Source organism: Tamandua tetradactyla, chromosome 13, assembly GCF_023851605.1.
Source record: "Tamandua tetradactyla isolate mTamTet1 chromosome 13, mTamTet1.pri, whole genome shotgun sequence".
Taxonomy (NCBI): domain Eukaryota; kingdom Metazoa; phylum Chordata; class Mammalia; order Pilosa; family Myrmecophagidae; genus Tamandua; species Tamandua tetradactyla.
The window spans coordinates 18,541,235-18,562,181 of NC_135339.1; the positions used below are offsets into that span (position 1 = coordinate 18,541,235).

At 51.2% G+C, this 20,947-nt stretch overlaps 1 protein-coding gene across 4 annotated transcripts in view; it reads left to right on the forward strand.

Moving 5' to 3' along the window:
- Positions 1-20,947, forward strand: part of DLG5 (discs large MAGUK scaffold protein 5) — a 139,652-nt gene that overhangs the window by 85,784 nt on the left and 32,921 nt on the right. For all 4 annotated transcript variants that reach the window (XM_077124782.1, XM_077124783.1, XM_077124784.1 and 1 more), the window contains exons 7-18: positions 300-612; positions 4,275-4,459; positions 5,315-5,440; positions 7,951-8,083; positions 8,529-8,656; positions 9,751-9,926; positions 10,254-10,357; positions 14,585-14,677; positions 15,570-16,583; positions 17,326-17,449; positions 18,877-19,021; positions 20,298-20,410. In XM_077124782.1, coding sequence (XP_076980897.1) covers positions 300-612; positions 4,275-4,459; positions 5,315-5,440; positions 7,951-8,083; positions 8,529-8,656; positions 9,751-9,926; positions 10,254-10,357; positions 14,585-14,677; positions 15,570-16,583; positions 17,326-17,449; positions 18,877-19,021; positions 20,298-20,410 — 2,654 coding nt within the window. The remainder of the gene's footprint in view (positions 1-299; positions 613-4,274; positions 4,460-5,314; positions 5,441-7,950; positions 8,084-8,528; positions 8,657-9,750; positions 9,927-10,253; positions 10,358-14,584; positions 14,678-15,569; positions 16,584-17,325; positions 17,450-18,876; positions 19,022-20,297; positions 20,411-20,947) is intronic.

Consider the following 20,947-nt stretch of genomic DNA (forward strand, 5'->3'; position numbering starts at 1 on the left):
TTTTGTTTTTATTCTTTAAAGAACGTGGTTGGCTGTGGAAGAAAAATTTCTAGTAGAGCAGGAGGCATGAAGTCCTCAGTTCAACTTCTGGTATTTGTAAAAGGCTGAGAAAAATTCCAGGTCCGGGGCACCAGGACTCTGACTGTTCTATCCCGGGTGTGCAGGAAAATGACCTCACTCAAAACTTTCATGCTTGGCTGTCCAGCGCAGTGGCCCTGGCGGGAGGTAGCTGAGGCCCAGCAGCTGACCACACAGGCCGCCCAGCCCTGCCCACCACGCTGCACGTCTTTCTCCTCCAGGTTTGAGGCGATCCACCATGAGCTGGACAAGGCCACAGCCCAGAACAAGGACCTGCAGTGGGAGATGGAACTGCTGCAGTTGGAGCTGACGGAGCTGCGGACCACCCAGGTGAAGACGGCCAAGGAGTCAGAGAAGTACAAGGAGGAGCGGGATGCCGTGTACAGCGAGTACAAGCTCATCATGAGTGAGCGGGACCAGGTCATCTCCGAGCTGGACAAGCTGCAGACCGAGGTGGAGCTGGCCGAGTCCAAGCTCAAGAGCAGCACATCTGAGAAAAAGGCGGCCAGTGAAGAGATGGAGGCGCTGCGACAGGTAGGCGGGGGACGGTGGCCTTCCAGCGTCTCCTAAAGCCACAAGGAAGGAAGGGGCTTCAGAGGGCACAGAGTGCAGATAGAAGCTGCCTTCTGAGTTGGAGCAAAGGGCTGCTTGGTATAGGCCAAATTGCTAGCTGAGTTTTGGACACTGGCCAGGCAACGGCTGAGCTCATGGCTCAGGGCTCAGCTCTGCGTCTGCAGGGGAAGCAAGTGGAGTCCAGCCATGGTCTGTGGCTTCCAGAGCTCACAGTCTGGGAAGAAAGTCAGGTGGCATACACAGATGCCCTCAAACTCACTCTTCATGGTTCGGCAGCCATGCTAAAAGTCGGGGGAGATTTCAAGGGCTTGCTTATTAAGGAATAAGATGCCAAAACCAAGTTCCCCAAACTGTAGATGGGTTTGATCTTTTGAGTCTAGAAGAACAACTTGAGCCACGTGCATCTGCTCTTTAGTGGGGGTGGTCAGCATTGTGCTGGGAAGAGGTTGTACGAGGATGAGCCCAAGGCCCTTCTGAAGCCTTGCTCCCGGGGGATCCTGCCTCTAGAGTTCAAGGGGACAAGTTGTTCATCAGAATCAGAATTGGCCACTCTGCTCAATCCTCGCGATCTGTATGTCCTTCCTACTCTGTCACTCCGGATCCTTATTGTGGTCCCAGCTCACCCTCAAGACCTGTGTACCGATCTGGGGCTTGGCTGGCCCCGTGGTCTCCCCAAATTTGAGATTCCCTTTCATACCTGTTGGTCTGTGTTGTGGCTCTGCTTTGAGTTGCTGAACTTAATCATAGGAAATGTTTTTCCCATCCAAACCACTCTGTGTTTATGCCTCTCCACGCTGTTGCTTTCCTGTGCAGCTCAGTCAGAAAGCAGGTTTAAAGATTGGTCTGTGAAAAGCAAGGAGCAGGGTCTTATGGGGGGGCACATTGACAGTGAGGTTACTTGGGTGGGCGTCTGTGATTGTAAGGGTCAACTCTGCTCTTGTTGCAAGTTTGAGAAGCGCCCAACCCCCCCCCCCCCCTCCTTGGTGCTAGCCTGCAGGACTGAGCTTGATTGCCTGTGGCCTCGGAGAAGCAAGGTGTGTGTGGCAGTCCTGCCCTGTTCCTCGTCCCATGCCCTTCAGAATGGAGTCTGGTTCGCGGCCCGCACAGGGGGCATTGGCCGGGCATCAAGCCCATCTGTCAGCTGAGGCTGGAATCTTTTTCTGGGCACTGTTCCGAGTCAGCAGGCAGAAAGGAGAACCCCCTCCCCTTGCCGGCAGTCGAGTGCCTACAGGGCTGAAATCCTCAGCTCCTTCTGTACTTTGCCCGGCCTCATGGACAAAACCACTTCCCACATGGCCTAAGGAAACGGGCCAGTGGCCTGGGCCGTCCTGGCTCTGAGGTGTGGCTGGAGGATCTGGCCCTCTCCCCTGGCCTGTTGAGGCCCCTGGGATTGCCCCCCAGCCCCACCTCTCCAGCAGTGCCTTGTGCAGAAGCTCAGCTGTGGTGGGCTTTCCAGCTGGCCTGCCCCCCTGATCTCAGAACCATCCCCACTGCTCAGTTGAGTGAGTGGTTCTGTTTCTGATTTGAATTGGGCTTCCCTGATGCTCTCTGCCCTCCTTTCTGTACCTTCTTGAATTACCTTCTTTCCTCTCTCTCTGCCCTTTCCCTTTCGTATGCCCTTCTCCTGAGCAATGGCTCAGAAAGGAGACAGGTGGCTACCCCACGAGCATCTGTGTTCAGAGAGCATGGCCATGTGCCCCCAGCTCACCCTCCCTGCTGCCCGGGCGGGGCTGCAGCCCATAGGCCTTTCGAATTGGCCTCATTCCCGGGCCAGGTGAGTGCTGGGAAAACCAGCCCATTTCTTCCCAAGCTTGTGGCCCCAAGGCCAGCCAGGGTCGGCAGGAGGAGACCTCGGGTAGTGCTTCTGCAGAGCAGGTGTTGACGTTTGGGGACAGCGCCCTGTGGAGGGAGGAGCACTGGTGTGTGAGCTTGAAGACCAGAGGTCTGGGTTCAGCCCTCCCACTCACTGGGGGCCTTGGGGGGCTTCCTGTACCCTGAGGTTTCTCTTCGGTGTACAATCAGGGATCGGATGAAGGGGCTCCTTGGGTCCTCTCAGGTCCTTATAAGTTACCGCCTTCCTCTCCTCCCCTCGCCATAAAACCAAGCCTAGTTCTTCTCTGTGCATCTTAGGAGGAAACATTCTTTTGGGAGTGAATTCGCTTTGGGGATCACCAGTGCCGTGGGGTCTAGTGGGAAGGAAGGGGTGAGAGGGTGAGAGCTGCCTCTCCTTGGGGTTTCTACCTCTGGCCTCAACTCAAGATGATTGTGTATCAGAGCAAAATGGAAGAACCTTTCAGCAAAAGTAGGAATTAACACATCTCAAATATAAGACTGTATACATATATTACAAAACATCAAGTAAGATATATAATTGCAAAAGTGTGAATGTTAAATATATTGTTTATCATACTTGACATATAAGAGTAATATAACGAGTTTGGTTTTTTAATAGTAAACATCAAACACTCAACACTATGTAAAAGTGAAGAAACCATAGAAAATGGAAACTGAAACAACTGAAGTTGATCTTGTGAAACATGAGGTCTGAACAGGGTGGGTCTGTGGGCACTCAATTTCTAGCTTATTGGTGGTGTAGTTTTCCCAGCTCTTTCTGACTCTCTACTTGAAAGGTGAGGAGCAGCTATTGAGTCCTAGGATTTCCTCTGTGTCCTTCATCCTCTCTTAGTTAGGACCCAAGAACTTTTTTTGGGCAGAGTCTTCTCTCTTTTGTCCTTTTCTGGAGAAGGAGCTGGGTGCAGTTTTTGTTTGCCCTCGTCTTCCTTGGTCTTATGCAGCGGTCAAGACCCCTGGTACAGAAACGTCAGCATCAGTTTAAGCGATGTCATGTGTCTGTTCGATTTGTTTAAGAAAGCCTTTGAACTAGAAGCAGGAATTGTTCTTGCAGTAGACACTTACTTTGACATTTGTCCCGATTCACTATTATTTTTTTTAAGTGTGCAGAAGCATAGAGGGAGCTTTCTACATGAGTGCTTAGAAAAGTTTGATTTGAAATTTTACCAGAGCTGGAACTCTTTGGGGAGGTGTCAAAATGCAAATGCTTTAGATTTCAGCTTCTTAAGTGAACTGAGCTGAACAGTCCTTCATCAACAAAAAATCCTGGAGATTTAGTACTTAAATAATATAGTATGCCCAATTTTAGCAACTGGAATCGCAGACGTAGAGGGTAGGGGAATTTTATTTCTGCTCAGAATATGCGGGTGTCTGCACCCTTCACTGCAATCCAGCCTCATACCATGACATTTGTTGTCAGGCTCTGTTGAGAGTTGCATTGTGCTCTCAGTAAGATACCAGCCAGTTAGGAGCCAGGCATGGCCTCCGACAGAGCCTGCAGCCACGGCTCCCCCCCTCCCCCCCCGACTACCCATGGTGAAGGGAGGCTGGATTTGGGTCGGTGGAGTCTGGACTGGGCCCTAACCTGGCATCCCGAGCGACGTGGCTGTGGATGTGGGGCGTGCAGTCTAAGCAAGAGGAGTGGGCTGTGGATCTGATCCATGGCTTCCCCAGCCCAGCTCCCTGGAGCTTCAGCCCCTGCCCTGGCCCTGGTCGGAGCCAGAAAGCCCTGCAAGAGTCCCTTCTGCTTGTCCCCTCGCCCCCCCACTCAGATCAAAGACACGGTGACAATGGATGCCGGGAGAGCCAACAAGGAGGTTGAAATCCTTCGAAAGCAGTGCAAGGCTCTGTGCCAGGAGCTGAAGGAAGCCCTCCAGGAGGCAGAGGTGGCCAAGTGCCGGCGGGACTGGGCTTTCCAGGAGCGGGACAAGATCGTGGCAGAGCGCGACAGCATCCGGTAGGGCCTGCCCCACCCGCTGGTGCGCGCCGAGGGCGAGCAGCTTGGTGCCCAGTACAGGCAGGCAGATGTGGCCCGATGATGGGGAGGGGCTGGGTTCCCCGTCTGTTCCAATTCTGACCCTCTTCACTGTTTCTCCAGGGTGTGGGCTCTGATCAGGGCCGGAGTGTGGGATTTGGGACCAGGGAGAGGTGGGGACCAGCCGTCTGAGTATCACTGACGGGCAGTCCCAGAGGTAGCTCAGAGCTCAGACACCACTGCTGCCAGGGTCGTCCGTGCCCACCTCCTCTCTGGAACAACTGAGGTGACTCTGGGGTCCCCCAAGCCACACATTCCCCTAGTAGAGACTCGCCAGGCTTGCCCTTGGCTCCTGGAGGCGGCTCAGGCGGGTGGCCGTGTGGGGGCTCCTGCCTAATTGTGGGGTGGGAGATGGCCCTAGAAAACTCTGTTTGTGGCAGCTATGAGACAGGTGGTGGTTTCTGCAGCACAGAGGCCCGCCAGGTGGGCTGGGGGCCTTGCTGAAATGGAGGCACTCCCCCCCCGCCAAGCTAGGTCTTAGAGGGGTGAGCATGTGCAGGAGGGTGGAGGGGGTTCTTTAACTACGGGCACGCCGTGGTGGAACAGTGAGAAGAGCCTAGACTGGACATTGGGAACCTGACACTTGTTGCCTGGTGACTTTGGGGTGTCCTCGCTCTGGGGTCCTCTGCGTCCCCTCTGTCTCACGATGGGCTTGGCCTGGGTGCTTTCACTCCTACTCCCAGGCCTCCTTCCGTGCATCTGGCGGACTCCATGGCAGGCACACAGCCCTCCTCCACGCCCCTGTGCTGACCTTGCCTGCTGCCCCCTCTCTGCCAGGACCCTGTGTGACAACTTGAGACGGGAGCGGGACCGGGCGGTGAGTGAGCTGGCCGAGGCCCTGCGCAGCCTGGACGACACCCGCAAGCAGAAGAACGACATCAGCCGGGAGCTCAAGGAGCTCAAGTATGCTGGGTGGGCGGCTTGGGGACAAGGCCAGGGGCATTTCCCTGCGTGCAGCCTGGCCACCGGCCCCTTCTCTCTGCCTCGCTCTCTCAGTCTGTAGGGTGGGTCCAAGTGCTGCCTCCGTGTTGAGAATTCCCTAGAAATTCTCAGAGCACCGTGGAGGGTGGCACCAGCCCCTCCTAGCTGTGTGCAGAGACACACGGGTGCAAAGGGCCTCTGGGGACTTGCCAGTCATTCATTCATTCTGTGGCTATTGGTTGAGGACGTGTTCAGTATGGGCCGGGTCCTCTGAATGGCGCTGGGACAACAATGCTAAATCAGCAAAGCCCCTGCCCCTGCCCCTGCCCCTGCTCCTGCTCCTGCTCCCACGTAGGAGGAGCTAGAACAGAGATGGGTCCGTTAGAGAGATAAATATGTAAATGAAGAAGATAATCACGGCCTCCAGTCAGTGTTTCCAAGATAGCATGTCTTGTTCCGCTGTCCACTCTGCTTATGCTAAGAGGATGTCCACTCAGAGGAGAACCTCTCGGCTGTCGGTCAGCCTCCCCGGTTCCAGCCCTGCTCCCACGTGCACCAGTGGAGACTGGGTGGCCTTCTGCAGTGGTTGAAAATACAAAGATTGAAACCTAAACATAGAAATTGGCAGAAGCCAGTCCCCATCAATGTAATCAGGAACGTGAACTTGAGAAGCGCTGACTCCCCATACGCTGTTAGAAATTTTCTATGCTGATAGTATAAGAAAGTGGAGGTGCGAGCTGGTGTGCGAGTGTGAGTGTACCTGCCTCACACGCTTCAGCGGGGACTTTCAAGAGGGAGTGACAGTGTCTCCTTCCTCGTCTGTTCAATAAAGTCTTCTAACATTTATTAAAAAACCAGTGCCTTCGGGGCTTGAGTGTTCTAAGGAAAATCTCAGGGGTTAGGAATCCGAGTGACAGGGTCTACCCTGGAACCCACTGTGGCTGTAGCAGGTGTTGAATTCAAATTAAGTTAGATCCTGGAACCTCCAGAGGTTGAGCCTGGGAGGTTTTGCATTTTAATTAAGCCAAAGAAGCTTAGAACTTTTAAGAAACTTTCAGTCATTCTTTGGAACGGTTCAAGTCGTACCTACACCCTACTAAGTTCTCTAACTGGTGGGGTGCTGACGAGGAGCCTGTGCTTCTCCCAGGGAAGCCCTCAGCCTAGGGAAGCCCAGGTGTGCTGATCAGATGACAGGTAGGGCCGGTGCAATGAGCATTAGATGTGGAGCGCTGGCCACCGGCTGTGGGACCTGTGGAGGAAGGCCCCAGGTGGAAGCACCCTTTACCTGGCCTCGGGTGGGTGGAGTAGGAGGGGTTGGTGGGGCTGGGGGAGGGTGTCCCAATGAGGAGGCTGTGGGCCCTGCCACAGAGGTCCAGCAGCATTTGGAGACAGCCAGTGGGAGCACAGGCCAGGCCGAGTCATGGGTGTGAGGTGGGCACACTTGAGCAGGAACAGGTTATGAGTGTACCAGAGCAAAAGGGGCACGTGGGTGAACCTCAGAAGGTAGTTTGGGCCCAGATTTTAGGAAAAAGGGCATTCTGTGTGAGTCATCAGGATATTTCTGAGCCTTTGGTCGTCTCTTAAAAGGGTCTTACACAGAGCTGAAGTTGTTAATTTTGATGAAATCCTATTTGTCTTCACCTAGCCTAAGTCTTAAAGATTTTCTATGTGTTCTTACAGTTTTGCAGTTTTAAATTTTGCATTTAAATCCGTGTATCCATTTTGAGTTAATTTTCATGTAAGGTTTGAGGTTTAAGTCTTGAGGTTCATCCTTTTTTTTGCCTATAAATATCTATTTGCTTAAGTGCTATTTGTTGAAAAGACCATCTTTCTTCCATTGCATTGGCTTTACAACTTTGTGAAAAATCAGTTAGCCCTGCTTGCGAGGGTCTGTTTCTAGGTTCTCTGTTTCCTTCCATTGACCTCTGTGTCTGTGTCCCCCTGCCAGTTACACCTAGCCGTAATTAATGGAGCTGTAAAATAAGTCTTGAAATCAAGTAGTGTACCCCCCTCTTTTTTTTTTTTTTTTGCATGGACAGGTACCGGGAAACAAACCCGGGTCTCTGGCATGGCAGGTGAGAACTCTGCCTGCTGAGCCGCCGTGGCCCACCCGATGATTCCCCATTTTATTCTTCATTTACAATACTGTTTTGGCTATTTTAGTTCCTCTGCCTGTCCATATAACATTTTAGAATAGTCTTATTTCCACAAAGCCTCTTGCTGCGATTTTGATAGGAATTGCATTAAACGTATAGATCAATTTGGAAAGGATTTGAGTCTTTCTTTAAAAAGAAAAACAGTAAACACCATGAGCTCTCACTGAGAATGAAGAAGCTTTGACCCAACCATTCACATTTAGTAGGAAGCTGTGATGAAGTAGGAGGGGAAAGGAGCCCCATTTAGCTTTCATGGTGGCCCACCTTGGTGTGGAGCTGGGAGCCAGGTGGGATGCTTCACTTCCCATAGAGCTGCCTCCATGACTCTCTCCCCAGGGAGCAGATGGAATCCCAGCTGGAAAAGGAGGCTCGATTCCGGCAGCTGCTGGCCCACAGCTCCCACGACTCGGCCATTGACACAGATTCCATGGAGTGGGAAACGGAAGTGGTGGAGTTCGAAAGGGAGACAGTAAGTTGCCTTCAGTGTCTTTGCTTCCCTACTCTCCCTGGCATGACTCTGGATGGGGGTGGCAGTGATTGAGGAGGGTCCCCTTGTGGGATTCTCCAGTGTCACCACTCTTCCTCGCAGCACTGCAAATGCATCCTCTCCCTGCAGTGTCCACGCTGGGGTGCAGCAGGTTGTTCCCGTATCACGCGGCAGACGCTGGCGTGGTGTATGGAAGGCAGAGGGGAGAGCAGAGAACCAGGGGGGCACACCAGGGAGTCTGATGTGTCTGTCTGCAGGGGCTAAGCGGGCAGAGGGCAGCTGTTCATAGGTTTCCAGCCGGGAACCACATGCTTCTCAGACGTGGAGAAGGGACAGCCCTCCTCACTGATGCAGGTGTGGGATTAAGAGCCAAATGCTTCTCATCAGCGCTTGGTAAAGTGTGTTGCTGCTGCTTCTGTTTTGGCAGGAAGATGTGGATTTGAAGGCACTTGGGTTTGATATGGCAGAAGGCGTGAATGAGCCTTATTTCCCTGGGGACTGTGGCATATTTGTCACCAAAGTGGACAAAGGAAGCATTGCTGATGGCCGCTTAAGGTACGAATTGAGGAGGCCCAGGCCCTGGAGGGGAGGTGGGTCCCTCCAGCCCAATGCAAAGACCCAGGGAACCAGGCAGCAAGTCAACAACCCATGCCCCAGGGCCTGTAGACTTAGCTCCTAATTTCCTTCTTACAGGAAACTTCCTGCCTTTCAGTTGCCTCTGAATCTCATTCCTTCCCAGTTACCAGGATGCTATTTCTTGCTTGCCTGGGTAGGAAAGGCTCGGTGGTAACATGTAAGAGTCTAGGACCTCCTTGAAAGTAATGATAATAAAAACAGTTTATACTTCTGTTTTGGTTTGCTAAAGCTGCCAGGATGCATTATACCAGAAATGGGTTGGCTTTTATTAGGAGATTTATTAGCTTACAGATTCAGTTCTAAGGCCATGAAAATATCCAAATGAAGGCATCAAGTGGAAGATACCTTCTCTCGGGAAAGCTTGCTGGCATCCGGGGTTCTTCTCTCACATGGAAAGGCACATGGTGATGCCTGCTGATCCTTCTCTCCAAAATATCTCTGGGCATTTCTCTCTTAGCTTCTTTGAGCTCTCTCTAAACTTTTATCCTCTTATAGAAGACTCCAGCAAGGGGATTAAGACCCACCTTGAATGGGCTGGGTCACATCTCCATGGAAACAACCTAAGCAAAGGGTCTGGGTCCCGCCCATAACAGGTCTGCACCCACAGAGGTGGATTAAAGAACATAGGCTTTTTATAGATTGAAGCTGGCTCAGCTTCCATTGTGCTATTCGCTAAGTATGTACAAATTAATCCACTAATCTCTGCAGTTCTATGGGACCTGTGCTGTTGTTATCCCTCTTTACTGATGAGGACACTGGGGCACAGAGGGGTCAGGTCATCCCCTTAAGGTTGCACAGCTAGTAAGTCCTAGGGTCTGAATTCACACCCAGCTCCGGCAGCCTCTGTCTGTAACCTGCTGGATTACGCATCATGCCCCTTGGGAAGAGGAACTCTGAATGTAGGTGGGTCCCCACCTTAAGACACCAGGCTCCCCAGAAAGGTCATGGTGGTGGTGGGGGGGGGGAGGCGGCGGCATGCCGACTGGACCCAATCTGACTTGGCCCCGTCCCAGGGTCAACGACTGGCTGCTGAGGATCAACGACGTGGACCTCATCAACAAGGACAAGAAGCAGGCCGTGAGAGCGCTGCTCAACGGCGGCGGCGCCATCAACATGGTGGTGCGGCGGCGCAAGTCGCTGGGCGGGAAGGTGGTCACGCCGCTGCACATCAACCTCAGCGGACACAAAGGTCGAGGGGGCGGGGCGCTGCGCGCACGCGGGGTGCCCCTGTCCGGAGCGGGGAGAGGCGAGGGGGCCCGTCTTAGGGGCCCGGCCTGGCCTGGCGGGGTTGTGGAGCTGATGGCCGTGAACGGTGCTGCCGCGCCCTCCCCGTCTGCATGCTGCGTCTGGCGTGTTGTGCGAGTGAGTCGGTTCGCAGAGGTGCGCCGTGTGCTGTGGCCTGGCCGGGGTTAGGGCGCCGGGCCGGGCGGGGCGCAGTTGGCCAGCACCCCCATTCAGATGTGTCGTGGGGAAGACGAGGTCTGGCTGGTGACCGCGGTCTGCCTTATGCTTGCAGACAGCGGCGTCAGCCTGGAGAACGGGGTGTATGCTGCCGCCGTGGTGCCCGGAAGCCCGGCCGCCAAGGAAGGGTCTCTCGCCGTGGGAGACAGGATCGTCGCGGTAAGTGTCGCCAGGGCGGGGCGGAGCAGGGTGATCTGCTGCAGGTAGATACTTGAGTTACAGTTGGGAGGTGTGAGAAGGAGATAATGAATCGTTTTTATATTCTTGTTCTTGGGCATTGCCCCATGTGAATGTTTAAAAATGAGTTTTTCTCTGATGGTGTGTTTCTATTTATCGTAGACGTTTAGGAAATTTACAGAGGCATTTAGGGAGGAACTAAAAATCACTTGTAATGCTATCACCTGTAGATGAGCCTCATTAACATTTTTATTAATTTCTCTGCAGCCTTTATTCTTCTACATGTAAATGTACATTTAAGTGAGCTTTTGTTTTTTAAACAGATTGACATCATCTGTGTGTAATGTTTTGAGTATTTTACTAAACATTATATCCATTTATCTTTTTTTTTGTATGCTGGGTGGTGGGGGTCACATTTCATTCTTTTTCCGTGTGAGTATCCCGTAATTGCAGCACCATTTACTGAGGTTTCTTTTTTTTTGGCCGGGGAACTGCATTGGATGGAAATTCAACCCAGGTCTCGCTCAGGCAAGAATTTTACCTCTGAACTCCCCTTGCACCCCACTCTTTTTCATTTTTTTATCACCAAAGTTTGACTTATTTGCTGTAAAATTTTCAAGCAGTGCAAAAATGTACAAAGTAAGAAGAAGTAGTTCCCATTTCCTTCTTTCCTTTATTCCTGCTCCTGGAAATAATTTCTGCCCCCATCTGGTGAGTGTGCTTCCCAGACCTTAAATGGTATAGACTTCTGGTATTCTTTTTTTGTTGGTTTGTTTTTTGAATCCATGAGTTCATACTGTGTTATTCTGCAGTTTGCATTCTACATTGTGGATTTCTTTCCATATCGTGTCGCATTATTTTTATCCATCTCACTGATGTTTTGTGGTTTGATTATATATAATTTAAGTTATCCCCCTCGATGGACATACACGTTGCTTTCTCTTTTTGCGGAGAATTTTGGGGATACCTAAAGCTATCGCTGGAGACTTAAACTCTAGAAAGTTTTGGGAGGTTGCTGAGTCACAGGGCATGCCCATTTCATATTTTTAGCTGACTTTCTAAACTTGAAAATGTCATACGCTTTCTCCTGGTACACATACGCAATTCCAGTCGTACAGATGGCAGTGAAAATGAGCTCTTCCGTTCCAGACTCTCCATCTACCCAAAGGCAATCACTGTTAATGTTTAAAACACCCATATCTCTAGATGGGATTATGATATAGTCAAGTGTTGGCTATGCTTTTAAAAATGTTTTTAGCAGTGTGTCTTGGAGGTCCTTGCATGTTTGTGTCTGTAGATCTGTCTCAGCCATTTCAGTAACTATGCATTATTCCCTTAGTGTCAGCAACATAAGTTGTGGACCCACTTTCCTGATATACATTACGGCATTTTTTTCTAAGCTAAGTTTTTATGTTGGTAACCTCTATAATAAGATTGTCGTTTAAACCATTTTTAAATGTGCAACTCAGTGGCATTAATCATATTCACAATATATTATGCTGCTGTCACCCCCACCCATCATCCCAAACTGTGATTCTGCACCCATTAAGCAACAACGCCCCATTCCCCTTCCCCCCAGTAACCCGTTATCTACTTTCTATCTCTATGTATTTGCCTATTCTAGATATTTCATAAAAGTAGGATCATGCAGTGTTTGTCCTTTTGTGTCTGGCTTATTGTACTCAATGTGATATCAAGATTTGTCCATGTTGCTGCCTGTATCAGAACCTCAATCCTTTTTATGGCTGAGTGACAGTCTACTGTACGGCTATACCACCTTCTATTTATCCATTCATTGTTTGATGGACACTTGCGGTGTTTCCACGTTTTGTCATGAATAATACTGTTAGGAACATTGGTGTACGAATGTCAGTATGTGTCCCTGTTTTTACTTCTTTTTGGTAGATACCCAGGATTGGAATTGTGGAGTCGTAAAGGTAATTCTGTGTTTAAACTCCCTGTGCTGTCTCCCACAGCAGCTGCAGCATTTTGCATTCCATTCAGGGCACCTCTGCCTTTATGAGTAGTGCAGGAGTGCGTTTTGGGAAGTGCACCACAGGGTAGATCCCTGGGGCTGTTTTTGTTGGATCAGAGGCCCTGTGCATTAAACGTTTGGTAGTATCTCCCCCCATGCTCCAAAAAGGGGGCGTTTTCAATCCCACCTGCAGTGTATGAGCGGCTTCACATCTTTGCCAGTTTTCTCAGATTTTCTTATGAGCTGGTGTTTAAAAGCATATTCCTATGGCCACTGTGAAAAGTTTTAAAAAGTTTCAAAGAAAAAAATAACCACATCAACCCTCCACTCCAAGAAAATCACCCTGCATATACTTTTTTTTTTTTTTTTAGAGCAAGTAGGTAAGAAATGTATTAGGTACACCTGTAAGAGGACATGCAGGTGCTCTGGCAGGTAAAGAAGGATGGAGGGCGAGAGGCAGTAGGCAATGTGGGGCTATTTGTACTTATAGATTAGCTTTACTTATTGCCTCTTCCCCTCCCTTGTTCAAGGCTCTTTCTTCTACCCTCTCCTCTCCCCAGAGTGGTACCTGTTGGTGGATAGTGTGTTTGGATGGGTTTGTTGTGTCACGCTTCACTGTAGGTAACTCATTCAGATGGGGGTCCTTTGGCTTTAGATGGGTTGGCTGCCACTGGGTGTTTCCTGTAGGTGGGTGGCCCCTGGAGCAGGATGTCTGTGCCAGACACAGGGTCTGCAGGACCACCCTTGTTTAAGGGCTCCTTCGTGGTTTTCTCTCTCCCCTCTCCCCCTATTCCAGTCTGCTTCAGATTCCTTCTCAGAGAGTTCTCGCCCCTTAATCTTTTTTTTTAACCTTTAATCACCACTTTAACCAACAAGTTCTCAAAAAACTTATGTCCGACAATATCCTCCTATTTTCTTTCTTTAACCACTTTGTATTTCTATTCTTAATGTTTATGACTTCTTAAAAATCTATTTCAATCTCTCATTAAGTAAATAATTATTGAGAATCAATTATACATTTAGATTTTGTGATTCGCCCCTTAATCTGGAGGGGTGCTGAGGGACGAGGGTCTGTCTTGTGTAGCTGCTTCTGGCTTTCACGGGGTGTGGGCTCTGCCCGACAGGGCACAGAACACTCTGTCTCATTTAGGTTGAAAGGGAAGGAGTCTGGAGGGCGGTAGAACTGCTGAGAATCTTCACATCAGCATTGGTTTGGTGTAAAAGGTTTTTCCTTTAATATTCTTTTTGTTAAAGATGAAGTTCTGACTTAAAGCTGAGCACCTGGGCTTTTAGAGAAGCCTTAGAGTAAAGTAGTGTGACGGATAAGTAAATTCGGTTGTTATACAGATGAGTATTAGGATATAACACGACAGTAAGAACATTAAGATTTTAGGATAGTAAAACAATTTTAAAATATATGAATAATGTTTTATCCACACATATTTAGCTAACAGAAGGATAGAAAATATTTTAATTATTATAATATTTTTAAACACTTTTTTTAGTTGTGTTATGAACTTTTATTTTAAAAGCACATTTAATACAAGTATAGTTTCGCAGATACAAGTTTTCACTTTGTATTCTACAAGTCTTTGAATATTATTCTCTTAAATACTTTTTAATGTAAAATGTTAAATTATTTAAGCACCTTACTTTTACAAGGTGTGAGAACAGATCTTTTGTAAGTTTTCTTTTAAGAGTGAGAAGACTTGAATTTGAAATAAAAAATGATAAGGTTATAACATAAACACGTCATTCCATTTAACTCTATAGTTTACAAAGTCCTTTCCAACCCAGCTTCCAGTTTCTGTTCTCTTTGCCATCCCTGGGAGGCACACACATTTATCTTCCATTTTTTATGTGGAGCGGGGCTTGGAGGTTCTGAGCTGTGTCCCATGTCATGCAGCAGGAAGTGCATGGCTAAGATGACCCCCCCAAACAAACTTTGGGGGCAATTGGGTTCTGGTCCCAGACAGACAAGCACCTTCCCTAGAGCGATTTTAAGGGTTTGTGTTTCAGTGGCTGCAGGAACCTTTGCCTGGGTTCCTCATGCCTTACCACCCAGGGGCTTTCTCTCCTTTGCCCACCCCAGCAGGTGTGGCAACTGGCAGAACCAGGCCTGCTGTCCAAGCAGGGGATGGCAGTTGGGCCAAGCTCCTGGGCTGCTGTGCTGGTGGGCCCAGGTCCGGGGCTGCTCTGCTGATGGCCTTGATGGTCTCCCTTTCTGGTCCTAGATCAATGGTATTGCACTGGACAACAAGTCTCTGAACGAATGTGAATCTCTGCTGCGTAGCTGCCAGGACTCCTTGACACTCTCCCTCCTGAAGGTAAGGCCCCCTCCCCTGCGTGGTGCAGCTTGCATTGTCTGGGAGGAGCATTGTCTCAGCTCCGTAGATCCCCATCTCCACTTCTTGGCATCCCTGGGACACTCGTAGGGCATACGTGAGCCTGACTGAACCCTGGTTTAATAAACAAAATTTGGGAAATGGTTGGGTACATTTGAATATGGACTGAATAATGAGATGATATTAGTGAATTATTATTAATTTTCTTGTATGTGATGATGGATGATCATGTTGTGGTTGTCTAGGAGAATAGCCTTGTTTTGAAGAGGTGTGTGCTGAAGTTGTTAGGGGGAAAATGTCATCTGCAACTTTCAAATGTTCTGCAATAAGAATATAGACACAGAAAACGGGGAAAGGCAATATGGTGATATTTTGAATCTTGATGGTGGGTTTATGGGTGTGTTGTACTTTTCTATTAATTTTTCTACATAGTTGGCAAAATTTATATAGAAAGTTAGAGAAAATGGCTCACCCATTTCAGTACAAGCTGTATTTTTACACTGCATTTTTACTTTTTTTATGATTAATAATTTTTAAAAAATGTGCAGGACATCCTGCAGGTGAATTCAGAAAGAACTCACATTCAGGGGAGCTGTATGTGACTGGCCCATGGGAGTTGAGAGTGGCCAGGACTGTGAGAACTGGGTGCAAACCTCACCTGCCAGAGGGAGAGGGGTGGGTGTATGCACATGTGTGAGAGCAGGTGTGTGTGTGTACTCACGTGTGCATGCATACGTGTGCACCTATGCGTGTGCCATTCTCTGGAGGTGTGTGTGTGGCCCATTTCTGATCCTTGCTGTCCCTTCTGGGCTGTTTTCAGCGACAGCGCTAGGTCCTGCAGTCCCACCTTCCCTGTCTCACCCTTCTGCTTTAGGTGTTCCCTCAGAGCTCCTCATGGAGTGGCCAGAACATCTTTGAAAATGTCAAGGACTCTGATAAGATATTGAGCTACCGAGCCCAAGGCCCGGAGGTCCAGGCTCAAAATAAGCGGAACTTGATGCAGCACAACAACTCCACGCAGACGGACATCTTCTCTGTGGACAGGCTGGAGGACAGGAAGGAGCCGGCTCCCCCCGGAGGCAGCAGCTCCTTCCTGCACAAGCCGTTTCCTGGGGGGCCCTTCCAGGGCTCCCCCCAGGCCTGCCCCAGTGCCTCTGAGCGCAGCCCAAGCTCCTTCCGCTCAGACCTCTCTGGGGAACATGGCTACGGCCTGGGGGATGTGCGCAGCCGGCGGCCTCTGCTGCCCTTTGAGACGGAGGCTGGCCCTTGTGGGGTGGCCGAGGCCCCCCTGGATCAGGCAGAGCCCGAGAGCTCCAGCAGTGGCGGGACCTGGCCCAAGGCTGTGCTTGGCTCTGTGGTGGAGCCCGAGAAGCTCTCCGTGTATAAGAAGCCAAAGCAAAGAAAGTCCATCTTTGACCCGAACACCTTCAAACGCCCCCAGACACCCCCTAAGATAGACTACCTTCTCCCAGGCCCTGCTCCCTCCCCACAGGCCTCCAAGAGAGTGGGGCCCCTGACGCCCCCAAAACCTCCCAGGAGGAGCGACTCCATTAAGTTCCAGCACAGACTGGAAACCAGCTCCGAGTCTGAGGCCACTCTGGTGGGCAGCTCCCCGTCCACCAGCCCCCCGACGGCCCTGCCCCCCGGCGCGGACCCTGGAGAGCCCATGCACGCTTCTCCCCCCCGCAAGGCCAGGGTCCGCATCGCCTCCAGCCACTACCCTGAAGGGGACGGGGACCCCTCCCACCTGCCGGCCAAGAAGTCCTGCGACGAGGCCCTCACCCCCCAGAAGGCCGACGAGCTGGGGCAGAAACGCCGCCGGCCGAAGTCTGCTCCCAGTTTTCGGCCCAAACTCGCGCCAGTGGTCATTCCTGCTCAGTTCCTGGAGGTAGCGCTCGTCCTGGGAGTGGGGGCCCCACGTCAGGGTGGGTTGGGGGAGAGGTGAGGGGTCAGCCCTGAGAGCCGCATTGGGCTGCACGGCACCCGCATCCCCAAACCTGCTTAACCGTGGCTCCTTTGGCTGAGGGAAGGTCAGGGGCCGGGGGTGCCAGCAAGAAGCAGCCCCTCTGGGAGATGGGAAAATGACTGGGAAGGTCAGGTTAGTGGAAACATGTAAGCAAGAGAGGAACACTTTCTTGGGTGTGGTGTTTGATTTGCTTATTCATATAGCTTTTGAACTACGAGAAAACTCAGTGGCAGGGACTTGCCTTGGCAGGTGTAGGGAGACCTGGCACACCTGGAACTTTTAGCTGGAGCAGGGCAGCATGATTGTCTTTGTGTGTGCTGTAGTTGTTTCCAGAAGGGAGAGATTTCTACGGGCTGGAGGCAGCTTTCAGGAATTGTGACATGGTGCAAGCTGTGTTGAGTTACTCTGTGTGTCTGAAGCACATGCGTGTTCTCACCATTTACATGTATAAGCCTTATTTATTTGAAAGGACAGATCACTTCTCTGTGGTTTTCCGGTGAGGTGTTTATAAAGGGAGTTCTTGCCTTCCTGGCATGCACGTGCAACGTGAACTTGCCCTGCGTCCTGTTGGAGGGGAGGGGCTATAGGGGGTGGAAGCCAACTTTCACACACGCCCAGGAATTTCTCTGCTTCCAGCAGACCCCTTTTGTCTTTGGTTCCACAGGAGCAGAAGTGCATCCCGGCCAGTGGAGACCTCTCTCCGGAGCTCCAGGAGTGGTCCCCTTACTCGCCAGGCCACCCTGGCCGGCATGGCAACCCCCCACTCTACCCCTGCAGGGCCTCTGTGGGTGAGTCAATAAGGCAGGGGTGGGGTAGAAGGGTCAGTGTGGACTCATGGGACGCCCAGACTCAGGAGAGGACGGGGACATCTGCTTCTGGTGTAAAGAACTGGGGGCTGGTGCCCTGTCTGTAATGTTTCGTCTTGCCTTCAGTGACGTAAGTTTTTTGAAGCACGTTATCCCCAAGGCAACCTGGAAAGTAGAAAGCGTTTAAGAGGGTTTGCCTGTTTTACAGGCGGAGAAAAACGAGTAGCCTTTTGCCAGATGGCAGTTTGGTGGTTAGAACTCTTTGGTCTCCCAGGTCTTTTTTTATTTTTATTTTTATTTTTTTTAAATATAACAACATACAAACACGAACATTCTTACAATATAATCATTCCATTCTTGGTATATACACAATAACTTACATTATCATAACATGGTTCTATAGTCATCACCACAGTCACCTCTCAGAACATTTGCATCAATCCAGAAAAAGGAATAAAAAGAAAAAAGAAAAAAAATTCATACATGCCCTGTCCCCCTCCCCCTCACTGATCACCAGCATTTCAATCTACTAAATTTATTTTAACATTTGTTGTCCCTGTTATTTATTTATTTTTAATCCATGTGTTTTACTCATCTGTTGATAAGGTAGATAAAAGGAGCATCAGACACAAGGTTTTCACAGTCACACAGTCACATTGTGAAAGCTATATCATTATACAGTTGTCTTCAAGAAACATGGATACTGGAACACAGCTCTACATTTTCAGGCAGTTCCCTCCAACCTCTCTGTTACACCTTAACTAAAAAGGTGATATCTACTTAATGTGTAAGAATAACCTCCAGTATAACCTCTAGACTCTGGAATCTCTCAGCCATTGACGCTTTATTTTGTCTCATTTCGCTCTTCCCTCTTTCGGTCGAGAAGGTTTCTCAATCCCTTGATGCTGAGTCCCAGCTCATTCTAGGATTTCTGTCCCACACTGCCAGGAAGGTCCACACCCCTGGGAGTCATGTCCCACGTAGAGAGGGAAAGGGCGGTGAGTTTGCTTGTTGTGTTGGTTGAGAGAGAGAGGCCACATCTGAGCAACAAAAGAGGCTCTCTTGGGGGTGACCCTTAGGCCTAGTTTTAAGTAGGCTTAGCCTATTCTTTGCAGAATTAAGTTTCATATGAACAAACCCCAAGATTGGAGGGCTCAGCCTATTGCTTTGGGTGTCCACTGTTTGTGAGTCTATCAGGAATTCTCCACTTGGGGAAGTTGAATTTTCCCCCTTTCTCACCATTCCCCCAAGGGGATTTAGCAAATATTTTATTCACTGTTCAAATCACTCTCTCCCAGGTCCTTTTCCCAAATTCTGCTGCAGCTTCTTCCTGGTATTCAGGGGCCGGGTCTCAGTGCGAGGCTGACGGGGTGCCCAGGGGTGGTGGTTCTTACCCAGCCCCCTTGCAGGCACCGTCCCCCGGAGCGTAACACCGAGCACCGCTGGGAGCTCCATCCTGAGGAACCCCATGTACACCATGCGGAGCCACCGAATCGGCCCCTGCAGCTCCCCACCTGTCCCCAGAGAGGTCGGCCCCCAGGGTTTGCACCCCAGGTATGTCAGCCACTCCACACCTCCCCAGCCCCCCTGCCGTCCAGGCTGCCCGGGCTTCTGTGCACCCAGAACTTAGGCAGAGAAGCTTTCTTGCCCACCTGGGGAGGGGCTGCTTAGAGCGACACAGGGACCCCAGGGAATGAACTTGACTGGTGCCCTCTGCAGCCACCGAGGCGGGGTTTGTAAAGCTGAGTAACCTGAAGGTGGTCATGGCAGTGGCTGGCATCTGTGTGCTGATGCTCCCGGCAGTGTGCTCAGACCCTCTAAGTATCTCGCTTCATGTCCACAGCATGCCTGTGCCAAGTGCTGTTACTGTTTTATAGATGAAGAAACGGCCCTGTAGAAGCGAGTGGGCTGGGTCAAGGACGTTCTTCTAGTCATTCATTCAGTTATTCAAGTATTTATTGAGCACCTACTAGGTGCTACAGACTGATCTAGCTTCAGGGGCGTACAGTGAGGGACTGGAAGGGCGAGCTTCCTGCTCCTGTGGTACATTGTATTCACGTGTTGGGAGACGGGCAGAGTGAGCAGGGTATCAGCTAGGCTGTGGGTTGGGAGGCGTGGGGATGGCCTCCTGGTGGAGGGGGTGCTGATGGCTGGAAGGCTGCAAGGAGGGCAGCTGTGGGAAGGTCTGGGGCAGAGCCTCGTCGAAGCAGAGCTGTAGGTGCCCAGGCAGGGGGGTTTGGAGCGGATGGTGTGATGGAGCTTGATGAAGGACGGTGGTTCAGGAGGCGGTCCCAGGTCATAGGGAATAGGTGGGAAAGGGCCTGCAGGCCATAGGAAAGTGTGGATGCATTAGAGTCCACAGGAGGGAAATTTCATGCAGGATAGAGTTGTCCTCTTGTTGCACAGCTGGAAAGACATTTGGGGGAGAGCTTGCAGGCCAGGCCAGCTTGATGGGCTCAGCACTCTGCCAACCTGGTCACGTCCTCCCGAGTGGGAAGCAGGATCCCTCCTGGCCCACAGCTTCCGAGGAGTGGTTCTAGCTCCCCTGGCTCACCCACATTTGAGAGCCCCCCTTTTGCCCTGTAGAACTCCCTTCTTCTTGGAACCCCTGGCTGAAGTGGATTTGATACTGGCTGCTCCATCTCTTGGGCCCTTTATCCTGCTTGAAGGGCCCTCAGTGCGTGCTGCCTCTGCCTGGGAGAGGTTTGCCCATGAGTGGCCGAGTTCCAGGGGAGTCTTGGTGAAGCCTGTCACTTGTGCTTCTTCCCCGGGCGCTGCGCCCAGGCCTGGCCTTCCTCCCTTAGCCCCTTGCCCTCTGGTTCTCTCCCAGCGTCCAGCACCAAGGACGCCTGAGCCTAGACCTGAGCCACAGGGTCTGCAGCGACGACTCGGAGGCCCGAGCCTCTCACGGCTCCAACTCGCTGCCCTCCAGCGCCCGCCTCGGTAACCGTGTCGGCCCAGCCCCCCGCCGTATCGTGGCCCCTGCCCCCTCTTACCTCCGCCCTGCTTCCTTATCTGCAGTCTCTGGACCGCCTGCCCTCGACCCCATGCTGCCTCGGCCCACCCTCGTGGAGGCTGCTTCGGGCGGACGGCTTCACTGGGCCTGCGCCCCACAGCCCCACGTTCAGAGCCACTTCCTTTTGCCTTCTTCCATGTCTCTTCTGCATCCTTCAGTGCACCTGCTGCAGTCCTTCCCAGGGACCCGGGGAGGGAGCCTTGCTCCCTGTCCCTGAGCCTGGCGGTCAATCTGGGGCACTTGGGGTTGTTGTCAGTGTGGGGAAAACGTAACCCCACGTAGGGTCTCGCAGTTCCCTTGTAGACAGTCCAAGTGGAAGGGTCCCTGGTCCTGGGGAGAGAGGACATGACAGCCATTGGATGGCTTGGGTTGCTGTCCTGACCCAGGGTTGGAAGTGAGACCCGTGTGTCCTTGGCAGTCTGCACCTGCGTGGCTCATGCAAACACAAGGGGCTGGGCATCTGT